The 24,298-nt window shown below is 30.9% G+C and overlaps 1 protein-coding gene, 2 long non-coding RNA genes and 1 pseudogene across 3 annotated transcripts; 3 read left to right on the top strand and 1 right to left on the bottom strand.

Moving 5' to 3' along the window:
- Window positions 1–3,285: 3,285 nt before the first annotated feature.
- LOC124885201 lies at window positions 3,286–4,344 on the top strand. The gene is made up of 3 exons (XR_007053838.1): window positions 3,286–3,568; window positions 3,825–3,853; window positions 4,032–4,344. It is a non-coding gene; the product is annotated as an uncharacterized LOC124885201 (long non-coding RNA).
- A 3,592-nt stretch (window positions 4,345–7,936) lies between these two features.
- LOC107864835 lies at window positions 7,937–10,979 on the top strand (annotated as a pseudogene).
- A 570-nt stretch (window positions 10,980–11,549) lies between these two features.
- On the bottom strand, window positions 11,550–12,833 carry LOC107862434 (NAC domain-containing protein 78-like). Its single transcript, XM_016708019.2, has one exon. The coding sequence runs from the start codon at window positions 12,465–12,467 to the stop codon at window positions 11,730–11,732; it is 738 nt and encodes a 245-aa protein (XP_016563505.2). The 5' UTR covers window positions 12,468–12,833; the 3' UTR covers window positions 11,550–11,729.
- A 1,195-nt stretch (window positions 12,834–14,028) lies between these two features.
- LOC124897163 lies at window positions 14,029–16,465 on the top strand. The gene is made up of 2 exons (XR_007053837.1): window positions 14,029–15,368; window positions 15,470–16,465. It is a non-coding gene; the product is annotated as an uncharacterized LOC124897163 (long non-coding RNA).
- Window positions 16,466–24,298: the final 7,833 nt, after the last annotated feature.

Raw genomic sequence — 24,298 nt, 5'->3', positions numbered from 1 at the left:
TACTTAAAGCCTTAGTTAAAATGTCAGTAATTTGTTCTTCATTAGAACAAAAGATGATTGATATCAACCCTTTTTCAACATTATCTCTAGGGAAGTGATGTCGAATATCAATATGCTTAGTTCTCTTATGTTAGACAAGATTTTTGGCAATATTTATAGCACTTGTGTTATCACAAAAAATGAAAACACAAACTATATCTACCCTAAAGTCCAGGAGTTATTGTTTAATCCACAACAACTGAGTACAACATGACCCAGCAGAAACATATTCAGCCTCAACGGTAAATAGAGCTACTGAGTTTTGCTTCTTTGAGGACCAGGTGATCAAACATGATCCAAGGAAGTGTGCCATACCTGTGGTGCTCTTCCTGTCCACCAAATATCCAGTATAATCAGCATCAGAGTATCCTACCAAGTTAAAGTTACTACCTTTTAGATACCATGGGCCAAAATCACTAGTTCCCTTGAGATATCTAAAAATTCTCTTCACAGATTTTAAATGAGATTCTATAGGATTTTCTTGAAACCCTGCACATAGCCCCACACTGAATATAATATCAGATCTGCTTGCTGTGAGATATAGTTATGATTCTATCATTCCCTTGTACATCTTTTGCTCCATATCAGGACCTGTTTCATCCAAATCAAGTTTTATGGCAGTGGCTATTGGAGTGCTGATCTCTTTTGCCTCTTCTATGGAGAATTTTTTGAGAAGTTCCTTGACATACTTTTGTTGAGGAATCATTGTACCAGATGCTATTTATTTTATTTGCAATCCCAAAAAGTAATTCAGTTCCCCCATCATGCTTATCTTGAATTCACAACTCATGAGTTTAGCAAAATCATGAGTCATGTTTATATTTGTGGAACCAAAAATAATGTCATCCACATATACCAAACTAAACTAAATTCAAAATGAAAAATTCACATTTCAAGTACGTACACTTAAACATTTTCAAGTCACTAAGCCACTTCACAAGTTACCAATCAAAACTAAATTCAAAATGAAAAGTTCATTCTAGTACCTATTCCTAAACACTTTCAAGTCACTAAGTCGCTTCACAAGTTATCAAATAACCTGAAGTCAAAATGAAAAGTTCACATTTCAAGTACCTACACCTAAACATTTTCAAGTCACTTCACAAGTTACCAAACTAAACTAAATATGTAACAACACTGCGAAACTTTTGTAAGAAATTAACTATCTTTTTGTAAGCAATCCAATTTATATCAGTCAAATCATTTTCATCACTATCACCACCAGGACCACCACCACTATCAATAACAATATCATCAACAACAGTATCAATATTAATAACAATGGATTCATTATAAGCTTCTTTAAGAATGGCTTTATGTTCCATGGCACCTGCTAACATATCATAAGTAGTATTCCACCTTGTTGGAATATCTATTTTTTGAGATAATTTCATTACTTGTTTATCATAATATAATTAGTTTGAATTAAGAAAAGTCAATATCATCCAAATTACACTAGACGGGTAAAATAAATTAAGAAGAATCAATATCAACCAATATACCATAATTAGTCAAGTAACAATCTGTTCATTTGAACTCCCATAAATAAGCAGCTAAAAAAATATCCCTTGAGACATATTAAAAGGCAAATAGATGTCATATGAGAATGGACAATATTAATTTTTTGTACCAAAATCAATAAGCCAATCGAAAAATAACAGGAATTAGCCATAAAACGTTCCTTAGTGGCTTGATTATCCAATTCAAATTAGACACAAAATCAGTCTCATAATATCCGTCCCAAAAAGAAGGTCAAACATTTTTACCAGAAACACCAAAATCTATTTTATCACGACTTCAAGAAAATAGAAATTTAAACTTTTGTCAATGTTAAAGAGAATACCGCCTTTAATCAAGACCAATAATTTCACAGGCTGACTAACCAGGACCAGATTATGCATTACTAAATTCATTGCTTACAAATCAAAGCATCAATCAATATTGGCCAGTGTGAAGTCATCGAAGTAAAAGCAATAACACCAAATATAAGTTTAATGCTTGTAAAATAAATAGGATAAACTTGTGGTGAAGACATTTTCTGAGAGGCTGTTAATCGGTACCTCACTGGCCATCACCTCCGATGAGAAAAATATGGCAAGATCATGGATGCATGGTGGCATAGCGGCGGTAGGAGAGGGGTTTCATCGTCCAGAGACAACAGATCGTCAGAGAGGAGGGGAGGTGGGTGTTGGTGATGGTGGTTGTCGGCGCTGGTACTGTTAGTGGCTCAATTTGGTAGCGGGTTTCCCGCGGCTGCCGGCGCTGGCATTCTCTCGGCTGGGGCGTTTCATGGTCGGCTATGACTCACCGATCGTCAACTCCGGTGAATCCAAGTGGTAAAGAAAGAAGAGAGATAGAAGGAAGGTAGAGAGAGGGGGGGTCGACTGATGTTTTTAAGAAAATGAGGGATTAGGGTTTCTATTGTTAAAAAGGAAAAGAAAAGGTTGGTTTAATCTCGACCATTAAATCAATTTTGACAAATGACTGAGATTAAAATTTGAGTTTAAAGTTTAGGCTGTGTAAGATAAAAAAAAAAAGAACTAAGAAAAAATATGGCTAAACTTGATATTAATTGATCAAAAATTGGTTAGAAATTAAATACAAAAAGAGGAAATTGAATTAAAGTGGCCGTTATTTTAACAACAATAATAATAACAATAATAATAGTAGTAGTAATAATAATAACAATTAATGACACCGAATTTTGACTCACCTTTTCATAAAATTAATTTCTCGATGCTTAGAATTTCTGAACATTTATTAAAAAAAATAATAATAAATATATTTTTTACGTTAACAGTTTGAAAATTATGTTTTTCTTATTAATAATTCATTTTACAAATTTAATCAAAAATAAATAAATAAATATATTTTAGATTATCATTTCACTATTATTATTATTATTATTATTATTTTAAATGAGTAAATAAATATATGTTAGCGTATTAACATAATACTTGCTATATTATTATATTTTTTGCAAAATTCACTCTATTTTTTATTTAATTTATATATATATATATATATATATATATATACACGTGTATATATAGACGCGTATATTTCGAGAAAATTAATTGAAGCATCGTTAAATTACTCAAGTGAGATCGATTTGGGGAAAATTAGATTAATTCATCTATTCATTTGGACCCATTTCCTTAATTAATTCCAAGAATTACACATATACACAAACTAAATTTACCTAATTACAAAAAATTCCTAATTGCCAAATTAATTACACAAACCCCAAAATAATTACAAAAATTCCCTATCTTTTAATTTTCTCTCTTATTCCTCTTGTACATCCAAAATCCTCTTATACATCCAAAAAAAAAAAGTAACTTTATCATTACTTTATATCTCTTTTCCATAATTTCTTCCTTCTTTTCTCTCATTAAACAATTCTTTACCATTTACTTTCTCTCTCTTTTCCATTCAATTTCTCTCTATTTTCCATATGAAGAACATTTTTTAATACTTTTTTTCATGCTCAAATTTAAGCAATCGTATACTTAGAGGTTACCAATTTGTAAGTTATCAAATATTTGTTGGACTTATATACTGTTTTTTTCCACTAATTTTAAATTTTTTTCTAGCTTTACCAAATCACAATCTCGTTCGATTTTTGGTTGCATGTTTGTTTTTTATGAAATTAATTACTTTTGTAAATTCATTTTAGTGTGATAGTTCGATAATATAATTTTTTTTCATTTATTAAAAGTCCAATCTTTGTAATTTTTGTTCTAAAGTTGTTAGTTCTTATTCAAATTCTTATTTGGATGCAGGTCTTATTCGAATTCTTGTTTGGTTGCAGGTTGATTTTTATGAAATTATTTCTTTTGCAATCCCATTTTAGTTTGTTAGTTGATTTTTTTCAATTTTTTTTTTTTCATATAATACAAGTCAGATGTTAACAAATGTATAATATCATATCATACATGTGAATCAATTTATCATTTTTGAATGTTGTTTGTGTTCTTCATGTTCTTCAGATGTTGTTGAAGAAGATCATTCAAAAAGTGCTGGTTTGATCCAAAAAAGAAGAAGAAAGAAGTGTGGTCTTTGTTTGTCTTAAAATATATTTCAAGACTTACAAAAGAAGAAAATAAGGATTTGAAAAGTCTTGTTACCCAAAAGGGGGGACAAAGACTTTCAAAAGAGCCAACAACCTTTCTAAAAAGGTGAAAGCAAGTCACATTTTGTTGAAATTGAAAAATAGGATCCAAGGCTTGTGAACTTAGAATATGATATCATACATGTAAAAGAATTTATCATACATGTGAATCAATTTATAATTATGTTGTCATACATGTGAACCAATTTATCATACATATGAACCAATATTGTACATTCAAATGTTTACTGGAATGATACAGTTTCATTACACAATGATTTGAATGTATAACAACATATTATACATTCACAAGTTTACTGGAATGGCAAAATTTCATTATACATAGGCTTTAATGTATGATAACATATTATACAAAAAGAGAGCAAATGTAATATTTAGCAAATGTAATATTGAAAATTCGCATAACCAACTCAAAAATATTTCAATTTTTTTGATATCCTAATTTTTGCAATCTTTAATAAGAAGCAAAGGAAACAATCATAGAACAATGTTATGAGGATATTCATTTTGATTTTAGTAGTACTAAAGAACATATGTAGAGGAAATTTATTGCTTTTTGCTTTCCAGATCTTTAATCCAAGATTACAAAAAAAAATCATATCATACATATGAACCAATTTATCATTTTTGAATGTTGTTTGTGTTCTTCATGTTCTTCAGATGTTGTTGAAGAAGACCATTCAAAAAGTGGTGATTTGATGCAAAAAAGAAGAAGAAAGAAGTGTGCTCTTTGTTTGTCTTAAAATATATTCCAAGACTTATAAAAGAAAGAAAAAAGAAAATAAGGATTTGAAAAATCTCGTTACCCAAAAGGGAGGACAAAGATTTTCAAAAGAGCCAACAACTTTTTCAAAAAGGTGAAAGAGAGTCACATCTTGTTGAAATTGAAAAATAAGATTCAAGGCTTGTGAACCTAGAATATGATATCATACATGTAAAAGAATTTATCATACGTGTGAATCAATGCATAATTATACATCTTTAAAAATATATGACCAAACACAACTACAACTTCAATTTCAATTTTAACTTTAACTCCAACTTCAATTTTTCTTTTTGTTTTTATGACTAAACACCTGTTTAATGTTTCACTACAATTGACTTTCCGATCTCCAACCATAAGTGATCAATCACCATTATGTCCCTCTAGTAGCTATGCCTAAAAATTTTAGGAACTATAATAGCAGCTGTTTTGGCGATAGAAATTTTTTTCTTTTGAAAATTATTTCACTTTTGTGAAAAAAATAAAAACACGCTGCGTTTGATCATAAATTTTTTAACTTCAATTTCAAAAGATTATTTGAAAAAGTGTTATTTGTTTTTCACCTTTTTACTCATATTTCTCTCACAAAATTTCAAAAATAATTTTAATTTATATTCATGGTCAAACACAACTTCAATTGCAGAAAAAAATAATTTTCAGGACCAAACGGGGTAATACTGGCATTTACTTCCTTTGTTATAATTTTTATGTGTCTATCATTTTTTCTTATATATCCAAAACAAATGTCACCTTTTTTATGTGATAACTATTTAATAACATCATCTCCATTTTATGTACAGTTGCTTCAATCTGATGTTTCTTTTTCTTGGTATGACAATTTCTTTTGCTTTAAGAAGTTTCTATTTTTATACGTATTTCTTTATTCTTGTAAGTCTCTATTCTTTACTTGTACTTAGCATGGAAACAATGTTGGAGGTGATGGTTATCAAAACATTTAATCGCGTTCTATAGCCAACGTTTGGAAATATTGATTCATACGCTTGTTTTGTCTGTGAATATGAATAATTAGACTCAGACTCAAATTCAAATGTAAATGAATTTTGATCGGCTAGTATTTCAATTTTTCCAGGTAGTTTAGTCGAGATAAAAAAAAATTGACTAGTATCATTAGCAACATTAAAATTGGGGAAATCAACAAATCTGATCCACAGGTGAAATATTGAGTAAATTTCATTCATGATCACTTGACTTTATATCTATTACCCAAAAGTCATTTTTCTTTTACTCTTTTCATTCATGGTCATTTAACTTTGTATCTATTACCCAAAAATTATTGTTCTTTCATTCATTTCATCCATGGTCATTTAACTTTACTCCGACCATCACAAAAGTCACTATGACCGGATTTTACAATAATTTCATCGAAAAAATGATGTGGCAACCTTAATTAGTTCTTAATTTTAATTTAAGTAAATATATAATATATTACTCATATCTTGACCCTTTTTATATATACAACCTAATTTTTCTTATGAATTATTTAATAAAAGAATATCAATGTCTTAATAGATTACATTACCTAATGAAGACTATTTTCATAAAAAAAAAATTGGTTGATCTTTTTATAAAATAAAATTATACTTATAATATTCTTAACATCCTCTAAAGTTGAGATATGTGTATGTAAATTATTTTTTCCACTAATATTATGGCATGTAGTTGATAAAATTATTTTTCTCCCTCTAAAATTGTGACATGTAGTTGATAAAATTATTTTTTTCATAAATTCTTTTTCTTGCCACTGAGTCTTTGCATTCGGTATATCATAATAATATGATAAATTAGTCTATTTATTAAGTTTGTCTTTGTATTTTTAATTGTTTGACTAATTGATTAATTCTCTTAAAAGTTTTTATTATAATATTCAATTTCTGATAAATTACATATTGTTTAATTAATTTGATTGATAAATATAAAAATTAGATATCCTATATTTTCTTTATCTATTAAAATACTTATAATTTATAACTTTTATTAACAAAATTGTACGTTAATATAACATTATTTGTATAAATTTTGACAATACTTATTCAATGATACAATTAAAAATATTTTATTTTAAAACTATCTTTAGCATGTTGATTTATCTTCAAAGAATTAAAATAATTTTTTTAAAAAAATAATATCATACATGTACGTATTTCTATTTTATGTGTTTTGAAGAATTTATCTTGTTTATCAGTCTTTTTCGATGCACCTTTTTGACAGATGAATGCAATATTATGAAATATTTCATAAGAATATCAATCAAATTTTTTTAAATAATATTCATTAGGTAATCTAATCTATTAAGAAATTGATATTCTTTTATTAAATAATTCATAGAAAAATTGGGTTGTGCACATATAAAAAAAGTCAAGATATGAGTAATACATTATATATTCACTTAAAATTAAGAACTAATTAAGGTTGTCACATTATTTTTCTGATGGAATTATTATAAAATTCGATTATAGTGACTTTTATGATGGTCGGAGTAAAGTTTAATGATCATGGATGAAATGAATGAAAGAAAAGTAATTTTTGTGTAATAGATACAAAGTTAAGTGACGATGAATGAAATAAATGAAAGAAAATAATTTTTAGGTAATAAATACATAGTTAAGTGACTATAAATTGAAATTTACCCGTGAAATATTCGTCGGATGTTAGTCTGCTAATCTGTCGTGTGAACCATCATGACTTAATTTACAGCTGAAATTCCGAATTATAAAGGTGTCATTTTTGTTTTGGAAACTCAGGCTTTCAATTTTAAAAAACAAAGGCTACCTAAAACATAAAGCTAATTCCTCCAAAAAGTTTATTCTGCTTAAATCTTGGGGATTTAGTTTTATGGCTTTGTTGTTCGTATTTTTTTTTTATAACTCTGGTGATCGGGTTAATTTGCACACACCTGACTAAATACACGGATACTGTCACCTTACGGTATTAAATAACTCTGTTCACCAAAACTAAAATAGATATAAAGAAAACACCTAATGTTTGTCTCTCTGCCACCTCACACCAGCAATACGTATCAGCTAACTCTGTTCAGTAAGGCTAAAACAGATGGAAAGAAAATATCTGGTGTTTGTCTTTGCTGAGAATTGAACCTAAACCTCACGATGCTCATCTCAACTTCACTGAACAATTAGGCCACATCCTTGGTTGCGACTTTGTTGTTCATATTGCAAAGACTTCATCTAAATTTACTTTCTTGGTTCAGGTAAAACGCGAACTTGAATTGGCAGAGAAGAAGTTTTTGTTTTCCAAGGAAGGGTAAGAACCATTCTCTGGGGTTTTCTGAATTCCTATTTTCCATTTAGCCAGTGATAGTGTCACAATGAATTGTATAGTCAATCTCGTATCCTGAGACACGTCCTTCTCCAGAAAACCTGAAAAAAATATTCATTGACAAAAGTATCTGTCCTGTACTTACTGGAGTGGAAATTAGAGTTGGAGGTAATTTGATTGAAGTGACTCTAGTTGATGATAACACTGAAGCAATTGTTGAGTCTGGGCCAGAAGCCTCAGCTATAGTGGAAATAGGTGTTCTTAAGGGAGAATTTTGATATGATGATGGAGGTAATTGGACATCTGAGGAGTTCTGTAGCAATGTTGTGCAACAGAGGGAAGGAAAAATGTCTCTTCTTGCAGAAACTGTACATGTGAGACTTAATAAAGGCATTGGTTCTATAGATAAAATCAGATTTACACATTCTTCAATCTATATGAAGACGGGGATGTCCGCGCTAGGTTGCACGAGTTGTTTACACTTTCAATCGTATTCAAGTTAAAGAAGGGAGGACTGAATCTTTCAATGTCAAGGATGGGCGCCAGCTATGTAAGTAGCTTTCTATTTACACAGTAAGAACAGATAAAAGAGGTTTGCAGGGATCAAAGTTTCAAAAGTAAAATTACACTAGCTTCTAAGGAATTTTTACGAGAAATTTCTTCGATATTTTGGCCAAGATAATCGTGCATCCTCCATTTTATACTTGTCCTTTCTCTGTGAAGCTGTAGACTAGATACGATACAAATATTAGACTTAATTGATCTAACTTGGCCAAACATGGTATCATGGTTAAACTAATGAGAGTAAAGTTCGCTAAGATTCTAAGGTCAATCTCAAAGGATGGCATATTGTGATCTTGCAGTTATGAGAAGCATGATCCACCATGTCTATCTGATGGAGTAAAGCAGTTAAAAAACATCGGTACAAGCAGTGAGTATCGCTTTCTTGATGAAAATATTGACACTGTAGTGGACTTTCTGATTTTGCTCCTAAAAGACCGTGAGCGACTCAAATGTATAATTTTCTTTGCCTTTTTTCTTTTTAAGTTTCTCCTGCACAGTGCTCGCTACCGGTATAAACGTGTTTATTTGAACAGCATGTACCTTTAAAGGTTAACCCTGAAAACTTACTAACTCACTGATTGTATACATAGCCTACTATAAGCTCATGGATTGATGCTATCAGTTTTAGCCTTTTATTGGAGCTTAGCATTAAGATAAATAGTGTGAAGCCGAATTTTCATTGTACAGTACGTGTTTCACCTTTTACAACCTAAAGCTAGTAAAATATATATTTGTTGATTTTCGGGTACTTAATCTAAAAAGCCAAAGATGTTGGAGGAGACAATCACCCATGCTCGAAGATGCATAATTAATGAACGTATATACTATTATATTGACTTACAAGAAAAGGAAGGGGTGGTTCTTAACATTGTTGGAGAGGTGCAGGGGCTTATTCTGGGGTTGCAGTATCTACCTATGAATCTATCGTCTGAAAGTGATAAAGCACGATTTTGTTTAGACATAAACTTCGGTTGTTCGCTCTTTCCTTTTGTTGCTCTTATCACATATTTGTTGCTGTTTTCGTCCTATTTGTGATTGAGATTGACAGGTTAATGCTCAGAGGCTGTTGGTTTCTGCATGTGAACATTGGGATCATGTGGTACATGTGTGCAATATCTTTCTCAACCAGTTTAATCCTTCGAATTTTCCAAGCCAAGAGGTTCCTAGCACCAGTTACGGCATTGAGAATTTTAAAACAAGTTATGGACACTGTTATACCTCTTTCCAGCGCAATGTTTCATCCGTCGTTCCAGCCAGAGGTGCAAATGCAATGTCTGAACGATCCTGGTTCCGCCAGTATTAATAACCTAGAGTTCTCTAACTCACCAATATATAGTCCTTCAGTCCAGGATTTTTCGATTGATCAATGCAATTTTGAAGGGGGTATGTTGTTGTTGTTGTTTAGTAGAGAACATTATCCAACTTATTGCTTTATTTGCAGTGTACAAGAAGCACCACCCCCATCTATTTCAGACGAGGTATGGAGGCTGGAAAAGATTGGCAAAGATGGAGCTCTCCACTGATGTTTGAGCAAGGAAAGAGTAAACATGTGAAAGATTTTCTGACTCTAGCTAGATCCTAGAAGGCTTCAGAATGTGAGTACTACTACATTTGTCTTACGTATATAAATGGATTTAATGTACATGTAGCTTATAATGATAACGTTATTTCTTCCTTGTCGAATAGTAACAAAGATGACTGTGACAATGATGGGCATATTTCCCAATGTTTGTGATTCTTTAGCAAGCCTGTGTAATTCATTCACTAGAATCTTTGATGCTTGTTGACACCTCTGTTTTTCTTTGGCTATGCTTGCTAAAATATTCCTTCCTTCGAGCATCCTCCCATTCCCTTAGGAGTTCTACAACGGAATTTGGCTTGGTTGGGTTATACTATGTTGAAGATTATTGTGCCAAAGTTGGCTGAAGAGAAGAAGAAACAGAATAAGGCTGGTGGTGAGGATATTAAGGCTACCAAAGCTGAGATGTAAATTAACAAGTTTGAATTGTGTTGAGCTCTAATTTGGTTTGTTGATTGTGTTTTTCTTTGTCTTGGCTTTGTGTGTCTCTGGTTCTTGAATATGTAATTAGGCTTACGATTATGTTCTTGAATATGTAATCTGGTTTTAAATTTTAAATGTATGTATAACCTTTAATCTTGTGATCATAAACATGTTGTGTGATATCTTAGATAAATTAAAATAGTGGCGGTAACAAGTAAGAGCATCGGCCAGGTTAAATGAACTGAGTCTGGAAGAAGCCCTATCACTTGTCCAGGGTGAAACAAACCCCTGCTTAGGCCATCAGAAAACTATTCCTCTCAATCAAACTGAAAAAACATCTGACAGTGAAGATAACAGATTCCAGATAAGCATTGAAGAGGAAGAATAGAAAAGAAGGTTTTCTAAAAGAAAAAATCGCACTTGCATGCTCTAGCGTTAGTCTATTACTGTGTCTAATTTTACTACGCTTATTGTTGTCAAGTATCAACAAAATGCTAGGCTCTTTTACAGCAAAGGTTTTAACGTTTGTCAGTAATTGTTGCTTTCTTCTGAGGGCATTTAGTCCCTCTTTAGATGATAAATAGTTCAGTATTCCAAGCTATTTTAGTCTGGGGATTCTAGGTGACAGAAGACAATAAATCTATACAAATTGCATAAGTTAGAACTGAAGAGTGATTCATTTATACGAATCTATGTATCCATCTGTTTATGTGCAAAGTACACGACAGGATCATAATCATCCATCATGAGAATTGAGCTAAAAAAGAAAATTCACATCCAAATTATTTACTTACAATTAGAGGGATTCCGGGATACACATATATAAGTTGTGGTGCTGCTAATGTCAAAATTGCTAATGATGTTCAATATAAATACAAGGGAAGTCTTGTTGCAAGTAAGTTTATCACCAAAACATTGTGAAGAACACAAAATTAAATCTCCAAAATAGATTCTGAAGGACAACAAATTATATCACCTAAATCAGTGATATCTATAAAAAGATCATCAGCCCAATTCATCACTGCGTTCTCAACCCCATCAATCTTTTCATCACATACCTCATTGATGATGGATTCCCATTGATCAGTCTCCTCTGTAACTTCTTGTGTAGTGCAGCAGGTAGAATCAGGTTGAAGCAACATGCCTCGGATTGTTTCCAAAGCATCCTGTTCCTCCATATTGACCGCATCATCGTCATCATCCATTTTCACTCTTACATGCTTCTTGATTCTGCATAGTGCATAATCTTGCTTGGGAATGTTGTTTACCTTGAAGAAATCATCCCCCACGAAGTACTCTCTCATCAGCCAATTAGTAGTAGCACTGCCACTAGTTTTATTTCCTTTACTAGTGTATATATAATTTCTTCGATACCCCACGACCGATCCGCCCTTACGATTCTTGATGGGAACAGCACTAGTTTGGCCTCTCCAAGTCCCGTTCCCGCAAGTTCGAGCATGCTTCTGATCTGATTTCTTCCGCTTCTTCAACGGAGTGATGAAGTAACCTGATTTATCTTCCGATCCATAAAACTGCCATGGGGTTTGGTCTCCATAGATTTCTACGAATTTAATGGGACATCTTAAATGTTCGCCCTTCAAGAACCTTTTGAGAAGATTTATTAGTTCTGCTTCAACAGGGTGAAATTGAATAGAGACAGCCGACGACATGGTAGAATTTTTTATTGAGTGCAGAAAAATTAATGCAAAGAGAAGTATAAATTTGTGAGAAAACTCAGAGCAATGAGGGTAATATATATAGACGTTAGCCGTTAGGCCAGGTGTAGTTGCTTTTGGTGCTTGGCACTCAAGTTTTTAACTTTCCTTTTTTTTTTTGTTCCGTTCTAACTTAATAACTTCTATCTTTGTTCTAATGTCAAACTAATAAATTTCCAAACAAAACAAAATTTGTATGTTTTTTCTTTCATTGCAAGTAAGTTCGACTAATTTAATAAGAAAATTATAATTTGGTTTTCATATTTTTTTTATTTGAATGAACTATTTTTTTTTATCTTACCTACGACGTAACTTAATCTAAAAATCTTATAAAATAATTAAAATTGTTCAAGATTATTTAAAGAGGTCATGCCATTCAAAATAAATTATTGTGGGACTCAACATGTCAAATTTATTCTCTTACCACACAACACGACATCATCAAAATTCACAGTTGTCTCAATCTCGTTCCTGATTAAATTTTTACCTTTCATCATCTCACGTATTTAGTCACTGGTGGGCTTACGTCGTAATATACTCGGCTCAATGTTGATCCTTAAAATTTTTAGGCTATTTATAATTCTATAATTTAATTAAAACCTTCATTTGTTTGGTTGATAAATTCTAAGTTAGGCATATATTATTATATTTAAATTGATGAAATTTGTATATTAATATTTTATGTTGTTCAAAATTTTGTGGCATTGATAATCAATTATATTTTTTTATATAATTTAAGTTTTTAATTATTGTGATTTATAATATTTTTTTCTTCTATTCTACTAATTAGGAATGGCAAAGTAAAATTATTATAACAAAAACTTGTGAAGTTTTTTAAAGTGGTCTCATATAAAATGTCAAAAGTTAATTTAAAACATAAAAAAATAATTTATCATTTTATGCCTATTTTATATTTTTAATTAAATATTAGTAATTTTTTAATACTTAAATGACTTATAAAAGCATCAAAAAATAATTTATTATTTTGTGTCTATTTAATTTTTTTATTAAATATTATTATTTTAATATTTAAATAACTTATAATAATTAATTATGAGTGATATAATAACATTACGGTTGAAACAACTGAAGCAGTCATGTCATAAATGTCTATTTTTTATTAAATTTTTCTAATTTTTTAATACATAAATGACTTATAATAATTAATTATGAGTGATATAGTAAAATCACGGTTGAAACAACTGAAACAGTCATGTCATAAATGTTTATTTTAAAATTTTTATTAAATTTTTTAATATATAAATGACTTATAATAATTAATTAGAGGTAATATAGAAAAATTACGGTTGTCACTTATTATATAGTATAAAGTTCATAAGAATTCTATTCAAACGTATACTTTGACGAATATATATATATTAATTATCTCACTAGGATTTGAAGGTAAAACTTACCTTTCCTTTCCCGTGCTCCTACTCGTCCTTATTGAAGAACTTCATTGTTATTATTATTAACAAAATACTGCTAGACACATTTGTAAACAAGAAAATTTAATCAGATAAATTTTTATTAAATTTTAAATTGAATCTTAAATTCATATCATGTTGATTGAGTCAAATTATTGATTAATAAAGTTGGATTAATATTGAATTAAAGTTATATAATTTAAATGAAGTCTAATTCTATTTGAATCAACCTGTTAAGTTGATACGATAAGCCTAATTTATGCTCTTCAAGTCGAAGTCCCACTGGAATTAAGTAGAGAGCAAAATAGCTACAAGCCTTAGTTCACGCCTATATAAAGAAGTCTTGACTCTTGACCAAAGAAAGAGAGAAAACAAATAGCGAAGATCATTCTGCTCTTTCATGGTGATTCGCAAATCTTCCGCATATGAAGAAGTCTTCAACTCCAAGTTGTGAGCCGGAAGCTTCCACACCTCCCTGTACAATTGTGATCCACCCCTGGCACCGCATTCGTGGTGAAATTTCAATAAAATATTCTATTAATCAAGAAAAAGTTGAAGAGCGTGAGGGGGAAAATAAGAGATTACATCTTTTTTATAAGGTTTTGAAGTTGCTATTTGCATTTTTTAATATATTTTTTTTTTATTAAATAATATCCTAAAGGCTTTAGAAGCCATAACTCCAACATTTTGAAGTGGAGTGCCATTACTTCAACATTTTGAAGTGGAAACATCTCTAATGGTTTTAAAAGACAGCACTCGTTTTTGTCTAGTGTACAATTTCTTTCATTTTGTAAAGATGCCTTCTCTTATATAAAGAGAAGGTTCTGCATGGCATAAGACGGACGAAGAAAAATTGTGAGTCAACAAATTCAGTTATTAAAGAGAGTTTAATAGTTGAAGGGAGGCGTTATTTTTGTGGAGCTTTGAACTCAACTTTTGTCTAGAGGTGTTGAGTTATTGTGAGTAGACTGTTGTATCCTGGAGGGGACAAGTCAAAGAGTATTACTGCTGGATCGGTGAAACAATTGTTGCAGTGGGCTTGAATCTCCTTAAAGAGAGCGAGATATCCGCACCTCAGCCATAGAAAAAGAAAATATATTTTTTCTTTATTCATTTTGTAAATTTCAGTTGTAATCAATTGTAATATTATTACAATTTATTGTAATTTTCACCAATAATTTTAAGGAGATTTCAATGGTAACAACTAAAAGTTCCGCGGATGTCAAGTCGGGAGATCTGAACAAGCCATTTCGGTTGAACGGTGCTCACTTCAAGAGGTAGAAGGGTAAAGTGTTTTTCTACTTAAGTCTTCTCCATGTTTCTTATGTGTTAACTGAGAAAAACCCGAACAAAGTAGATGACTCTTCCATGAGCGATGAAGAATACATTTCTCATCAAGAGAAAGTGGAAAAATACAATAATGACTCCTGTAAGTGTTGTTACTTTTTATTTAATTGTCTATCTGATAATTTTTATGATTATTATGATAGAACTTACTCTAGTGTAAAGAAAATTTGGAAAGCTTTGCAGAGTAAGTATGACACTGTGGAGGTGGGAGCGAAAAAATATGCGGCTAGCAGATTTTTCCATTTCAAATGGTGGACAATAAATCAGTGACAAACCAAGCACAAGATTTTATAATGATTGTTGACAAGCTCAGGTTCGAGGAAATAAAAATTGAAGATAACCTTATTGTTTGTGGCATAATTGATAAACTTCCACCTTCGAGGAAAGAATTTCAAAAAACTATGCGTCACAAGCATAAGGAAACTTCTCTTGAAACTTTGATAATGAGAATCCGCATGGAAGAAGAAGCAAGGGGCCAAGATGCACTTATGCAAACAGAAGAGAACAACATCACATCGAAGGAAAATTTAACTTCAAGTAATGCTACTCATGAACCTAACAAAAATACTATTTTGAAGCCTAAGAAGAAAAAATTCAAGAATAATAATGGTAGACATCCCAGTAATAATAATGGGGAAAATAACCAAGCAAAAAATCAACATGTACAAGAAAAAGGATTGTGCTTTGTCTGTGGCAAGAGTGGCATATTGCTCGATTTTGCAGATACCAGAAACGTGGGCCTACACCTCAGGCAAACGTTATCGAAGAACCTTTTGTGGCAGTGATAACAGCAGACACAAACATAATGGTGAATGTTGATGGATGGTGGGCTGACTCCAAAAACCATCATGTTTGCTAGGACAAAGACTGGTTTAAAAATTATAAAAATTTTGAGGAGCCCAAAACCATCATGCTTGGAGATTCACACATAAGCCAAGTACTTGAAATGGGGAATGTCGAGTTGAGATTTACTTCCGAAAGGGTATTAATCTTAAAAGATGTACTTTATACTCTTTCCATGAGAAAAAATTTGATGTCAAGTTTTCTTTTTAATAAGGCAGGTTTCAAACAAATTATTGAATCTGATCAGTATGTAATCTTGAAAAATAATATTTTTATGGGGAAAGGGAATGCATCACAGATGAATGTTGAGATGAATAAAACATCTACTTCTGTTTACATGCTTTCTTCTACTAATTTTTGACATGCTCGTTTGTGTCATATAAATGAACGTTATGTGGGAATCATGAGTAGTTTAGGATTAATTCCAATTATCAAAAAGAATTTTGAAAAATGTGAAGCTTGTAGTAAGGCTAAAATCACAAAAGAACCTCATTTTCGAGTTGAAAGAAAAACTGATTTATTAGAATTAGTTCATAGTGATATTTTTGAACTTGGTAGAATTTTAACTCGTGGAGGAAATAGATATTTTATCACTTTCATTGATGATTTTTCTAAGTTTACATATGTTTACTTAATGAAAAATAAAAGTGATGCATTTGAGAATTTTAAAAAATTTCTCCATGAAGTTGAAAATCAGTTCAATAGAAAAATAAAAAGAATAAGAAGTGATAGAGGCCGTGAATATGAGTCACTTGAGTTCAATTCTTTTGCAAGATCATTGGGTATAATTCATGAAACTACTCCTCCTTATTCTTCTGCATCTAACGGTATAGCGGAAAGGAAGAATAGAACTTTGGTTGAATTGACTAATGCCATGTTAATTGAGTCTTGGGCACCTTTAAGTTTTTGGGGTGAAGCTCTTTTGACTGCTTGTTATGTGTTGAATCGTGTGCCTAATAAAAAGACCAAATTAACACCTTTTGAATTGTGAAAAGATCATAAGCCAAATTTGGGATATCAAGAGTTTGGGGTTGCTTAGCCTATGTGAGGTTAATGGATCCTAAAATCTCTAAGTTGGGTAAAAAAGTTACTACTTGTACTTTTCTTGGTTATGCTTCAAATAGTACGGCCTATAGATTTTTTAATCTTGAAAATAGTATGATAATAGAATCAGGTGATGCTATTTTTCATGAAGATAAATTCCCTTTTGATTCTAAAAATAGTGGTGGTCAAAGGACTAATGAAAATATTTTGTCACTATTTAGTTTTTCTACTTCTATTTTAAAAAATAAAGAAAATGATGATTTAGAGTTAAGAAGAAGTAAACGAGCTAGAGTAGAAAAAGACTTTGGTCCTGATTATTACGTTTTTAACGTTGGAGATGACCCACTCACTTTAAAAGACGCTTTGTCTTCACAAGAAGCTATTTTCTGGAAAGAGGTTGTAAATGATGAAATGAAATCGCTAATTTCCAACAAAACTTGGAAGCTAGTTGATTTGAAAACGGATTCCTATTCAAAGAGTGCATAACCGCATGGATAAGCTCCACCGGGTTGTAAAACAATTGGATGTAAATGGGTCTTAGGTAAAAAATTAAAATCGGATGGATCTATTGATAAATGTAAAGTTAGGCTTATGGATAAAGGTTTTAAACAACTAGAAGGCCTAGAATTTTTTGATACTTTTTCACCGGTAACTAGAATTACATCCATTAGACTTTTAGTTGTTATTTCAGAAATTTTTTATTTACAAATTCATCAAATGGATGTAAAAATTGCTTTTTAAAACGGAGACCTAAATGAGGAGATTTACATGGAACAACCTGAGTGTTTCGTTGAGGCTGGCCAAGAAAGCAAAGTGTGTAAACTTAATAAATCCCTATGTGGCTTGAAACAGGCACCAAAGCAATGGCATGAAAAGTTTGATTACTGCATGAATAATAATGGGTTTAAAACAAATGAGTGTGATAAGTGCATATATCATAAGTCTTGAAATAATTCGCATGTTATTATTTGCCTATATGTTGATGATTTATTGATCTTTGACTCTAACATAAATATTATTGATCAAACTAAAAATATTCTTAGAAGCAATTTTGAAATGAAAGATCTTGGTGAGGCAAATTTTATTCTAGGAATAAAAATTACTAGAACATGTAATGGAATTTTTCTTGACAAGTCAAAGTATGTTGAGAAAATATTGAAAAAATATAATTTCCTTGATTGCAAGAATGTTGTAACTCTATTTGATTCTGGTGTTCACCTGTTTTCTGTTGAAAGTGAAACTGATGTAATAAATCAAAAGGAATATGCTAGCATAATTGAAAGTTTGAGATATGTGACTGATTGCACTAGGTCTGATATTGCATATGCAGTAGGAGTACTTAGCAGGTTTACTAGCAAGTCAGGTAATGAACATTGGCATGCTATAACCAGAGTTATGAGATATTTAATTGAAACGAAAAATTATGGTTTTTTCTATACAAAATATCCTGTTGTACTTGAAGGCTTTTATGATGCTGACTGGAATACTTTATCAGGTAATTCCTTATCCACTACTGGCTATGTTTTTACTTTGAGTAGTGGTGCTATTTGTTGGAATTCTAAAAAACAAACAATTATTGCTAACTCCATCATGAAGGCTGAACTAATTGCTTTAGCTTCAGCTAGTGAGGAAGCGAATTGGTTGAGATATTTATTATTTCAAATACCTTATTTTGAAAAATCAATTCCTTATATATTAATTCATTGTGATAGCACCATTGCAAATGGTAGAGTTCAAAATCGTTATTACAACGGTAAATCCAGACCTATACGGAGAAGACACAGTAATGTGAGATTATATTTGACAAATGGTACCATTAATATTGATTATGTCAAATCTTGTGATAATCTTACAGATCCGTTGACTAAGGCCTTAACGAGAGAAAAGATCTGGAGTACATCGAGGGAGATTGGGTTAAAGCCTATTGAATCTTGAGTCATATGTGAGGAAACCCAACCTAGGGACTAGAGATCTTATAACTAGGTTCAATAGAAAAAACGAATCACATTATGACTTGTTGTGAGAAATGCACTATTTTTTATCCCTCCCAATGATGTGAGTGCATTTGCCTGTAATGATTGTGAGATTGAGTTTATTAAACTCTTAATGAATATTTGTAGCTCGTATGAGTGGGGTGGTAAATTACCAGAACACTCTCGACGGATTTCACCTATGTGAGTTGTGGGGTAGGCCTCTTCCTATGAGAATTAGGCTCACTCTCAAAAGACACTCATTAAAACTGGGATAACATAAGGTCATAATATGCCGGCTATAAAGCTCATGTCAACACCTTGACTATTATGTGTAAGCAGTAACCTTTTATTTCTCTTAACCAGTCATAGTTCAAGTCTGATACCACTACGACTCTGAAGTAAAAATTACTGTTTTACTAAGTGAAGGTTCAATGTAGAGCACACCTTCATTATGCATGATAGTCTTCCTTCTACTGTTGGACTCTCTTAATAATATTAATAATATTAAAAAAATGAGTGGGGAATTGAAGTTGCTATTTACATTTTTTAATATTTTTTTATTAAATAATATCCTAAAGGCTTTAGAAGCCATAACTCCAACATTTTGAAGTGGAGTGCCATTACTTCAACATTTTGAAGTGGAAACATCTCTAATGCTTTTAAAAGACACCACTAGTTTTTGTCTAGTGTACAATTTCTTTCATTTTGTAAAGAAGCCTTTTCTTATATAAAGAGACGGTTCTGACATATATAAGACGGATTAAGAAAAATTGTGAGTTTAACAAATTCAGTTATTAAAGAGAGTTTAATAGTTGAAGGGAGACGTTATTTTTGTGGAGCTTTAAATTGAATTCTTGTTAGAGTTGTTGAATTATTGTGAGTAGGTTATTGTATCCTGTAAGGACAAGTCAAAAAGTACTACTGCTGGACCAGTGAAACAATTACTGCAGTGGGCTTGAATCTTTAAAAGTCAAAAAGTACTACTGCTGGACGAGTGAAACAATTGCTGCAGTGGGCTTGAATCTCCTTAAGGAGAGCGAGATATCCGTGCCTCAGCCATAGAAGAAGAAAACATATTTTTTCTTTATTCATTTTGTAATTTTTAGTTGTAATCAGTTGTAATATTATTGCAATTTATTATAATTTTCACCAACAGATTTTATAAAGATTATAAACCCCCTGCATATTATTGAAATTAAACATTATTGCTTGTGGCTTTGCGTATTAGTTTTCAGGAATGAAAGTTAGTCGCTTATAAGTTGACACATTTAATGGAACAATCTTTATCTCTCATTTTTTTTTTTCTTCAAAGCTCAAAATATCAATATGAACGCAGTGAATAGCAACCTCAAATCTTATATAAAGGAATCTTGATCAAAAAAGAAAAAACACAAATAGAGAAGCTGTCCTCATTAGTGGCGATACCCAAATTTTCTGCATACGAAGAAAGCAAATCTGTTGGTGGTGAAGACATTGGATCATTGATTATTATGATATACTCCTTCCGCTTCGTACTAGTGTGTCATTTTAGTTGATTACTTATTAAATGATACTAGAATTAATTATTTTTTTTAATTTTAACCCTACAATTAATAGTATATATGAGTATAAAATATGAATAATTTTAATTTTGATGTTCATTTCTATACCTACGATTCTATTACCTGAAAGTGATAAAGCAAGATTTTGTTTAGGCAAAAACTTCCACTGTTCGCTCTTTCCTTTTGTTGCTCTTATCTCATATTTGTTGCTGCTTTTATGAATGAACAAATTTGCGACTCTTATTGTAGTCAAGTAGCATTTGGCCCGTGCTATGTTCGCCCAAGACAATATTAAAAATTGTATTTTACTAATTTTTGATGATTTAGCACTTCATGTATCATCTAAAATATTTAGCCATATTTAATTGGTATGGCATTCGTTTATAAATAAGTGTGTTTTGATGATTTAGCACATCATGTATTCTCTAAAATATTTAATTGATACTCCATTTCTTTATAAATAAGTGTATTTTAACTTTTTTCGTTGTGTTACTAAATAAATTTTATATTAAATAATCAAAAAGACATTAATAATTTTTTTCAACTTAACATTTCTTTAAATAAAGAGTGTTTTTATCTCACCATTAAATTATTAAAGAGTTACGTACCCCCCTCATCATATTAGTTGGTTATCTTATTAAAAATAGTTGTCTTTTTTTTATAACTGAATTTTTATTACCTGATATGACAATATTAGCAGATATTTTTGGCCTGAGTTGGAAACATTCCTGTCATACCCTATTTTTACCTAAGGTCAAAACGAGCACGATATTATGGACTCTAAAAGAATTAATGTATACAGAGTCGCCACTTAATTTTTAAGGAAAAATAGGAAACCTATTTATTTATTAACAAGTATAACTTTATTTAATCTACGAACCAATTTAAATTCTAGGTAAGGGTTCAAATTATTCCGAAGGGAAGAGATTAGACACCCTTCAGAATCCACAAATGTGATTTCTGGCTAGACTTAGGTTTATTAAGAGATAAGAAAAAATTTATGTGTATATATATACAAATATAAAATGTGTATTAAAATGATGTAAATAATTTTTATAGAAAAGATGTACAAATTGCCTATATTATAGTAAAATTATGTATAAAAGTATATGAAAATATGTAAATAAAAGTAAGAATGTATATGAAAAGAAAAATAAAGATTGAATAAAGGAAAATTTATTTTTTAAAAAAAGATTATGTAATGTTTTTAGTATAAAAATTGTTAATTATTTGATTAGATATTTAAACTAATTTAATATAATTATTAACAACCTAAATTGGCCTAAACGTGTGTTAAAAAATTGCATAAGTAAATATATCCCCAACCAAAACCCAAAAAGTAAAGTTTTTACTATAATTAATATTTTTGTACAAGTATAAAAATATAGAAATACAACATCAAAATTTAAAATCTTCTTTAAATATCACTCCAGACAAGTATTTTCAAAAATCTGTATAAACACTTGGAATAAATGTTAGTAATAAATAAATAATTATCAAAATAAATCGAAAAGATATATATGCACATATGTCTTTAAAAATGTTTTTTTTTTTTGTTAAAAAGCAGGCTCAGATAAAGTTTTGAAATATTTAAAAAGAATTTGTCCTCGCCCAAATTTATTTATTTTATTAGTCAAAAATGACAATTGCAAGATTCAAAATATTCAAAGCGGATAATTTCATATGACAATTGCAATAAATTAGAGTGAAATTAGCAAACACCAAACAAGCAAATACCAAACGAAAATTAACAATATCAAATAAATAAATAATAAGCAAAATGATCATGAAATAAGGAAATAAAGTAATAAAGAAACAATAAATAAAAGATTATACAACAAGTGGTGAAAGAAATAACAATAAAGACAACTAGAAAAAGTTAAACAAAACAAGATAGTGTACAAACAAGGAGCAGCACAGAGATTAGATATGAAAAAATAATTAATATAAAATAAAGTTCGTCCTTTTATAACAGGGTGACCGCAAATATCCAGATGGAGAGATAATATCCGGACGGGGTGAAACATCATGACTTAATTTATAGCTGAAATTCCGAATTAATAAGGTGTCATTTTTGTTTTAGAAACTCAAGTTTTCAATTTTCAAAAACAAAGGCCACCTAAAACATGCAGCTAATTCCTCCTGAAAGTTTATTGTGCTTAAATCTTGGGGATTTAGTTGTTATGACTTTGTTGTCCTTATTGCAAAGACTTCTTCTAAATTTACTTTATTGGTTTAGGTAAAACGCGAACTTGAATTGGCAGAGTAGCGTCGCAATCAATTATATTGTCAATCTCGTATCTGAGACATGTTCTCCAGTAAACCTGAAAAGGATATTCAAGCTCCTAAACCAAGAAGCTTGAAATTAAAGTTCCTTGACAAAAGTATCTGTTTCGGTACTTACTGAAGTAAAAATTAGAGATGGAGGTAATTCTATTGAAATGGCTCTAGTTGATGATAACACTTGAGCAATTGTTGACTCTGGGCCAGAAGCCTCAGCTATAGTGGAAATAGGTGTTCTTAAGGGAGAATTTGGAGATGATGACGAAGGTAATTGGACATCGAAGGAGTTCTGTAGCAATGTTGTGCAAGTGAGGGAAGGAAAAATGTCTCTTTTTACAGCAACTGTACATGTGAGACTTAATAAATGCATTGGCTCTATAAATAAAATCAGATTTACACATTCTTCAATCTATATGAAGACGGAGATGTCCACGCTAGGTTGCACGAGTTGTTGACACTTTCAATAGTATTAAAGTTAAAGAAGCAAGGACTGAATCTTTCACTGTCAAGGTGGGCGCTAGCTATGTAAGTAGCTTTCTATTTACACAGTAAGAGTAGATAAAAGAGGCTTGCAGGGATCAAAGTTTTGAAAGTAAAATTACACTAGCTTCTTAGAAAATTTTACGAGAAATTTCTATTAAGATCGAGAATCCCCGATAGTGCGGAACTAAATAAAGTAATCAATTAAAGATGATAACAAAGAAGATAATAACGATAAGTTGAGAAAATAAAGGAGGCACAAATTTAACGTGGTTCGGTCAACTTGACCAACGTCCACAACCAAAAGGAGGAGCAACTTTACTAATACCAACGAAACAAAAGAGAGTACAAAAGTACAAAAGAAAGCACAAAATTAGAGTAATTAAATACTCTAATATCCCAAATACCTAAGAGAATAACCTCACAAATATCACTCCAAAGAAGAGGTTCACTCGAAGTTTTCCCAATACAACTCTCTCACAAATACTCTCTACAAAGAAGAAAACATACACAACTAAATCTTCTCAAATGTTGTTGTTCTTCACAAAATGGTATATTCTTCTCAATTGGTGTGTTCATGAATAAGAAAGAATATCCATATTTATGAAGATGAAAATGGGTTTGTTGATGTCATCCATGGTGAAAATGGAAGATGCAATTTTCAACATTTGCATGCGAAATTTCTAACAAAATAGTTGGTAGCAATTTTGTTTGACAAAGCCAACAAATAATCTTCCAAGTTGGTAGAAATTTTGTATGACCAAGTGTGAATCAAAGAAAACAAACAAAAGGCCACATTACAATTTCTTCTATATTTTGGCCAAGCTGATGCATCCTCCCTTTTATAC

Source organism: Capsicum annuum, chromosome 3, assembly GCF_002878395.1.
Source record: "Capsicum annuum cultivar UCD-10X-F1 chromosome 3, UCD10Xv1.1, whole genome shotgun sequence".
Lineage (NCBI taxonomy): Eukaryota > Viridiplantae > Streptophyta > Magnoliopsida > Solanales > Solanaceae > Capsicum > Capsicum annuum.
Note: the sequence above shows the minus strand (reverse complement) of the source record. Positions and strands in the feature narration are given on the sequence as shown.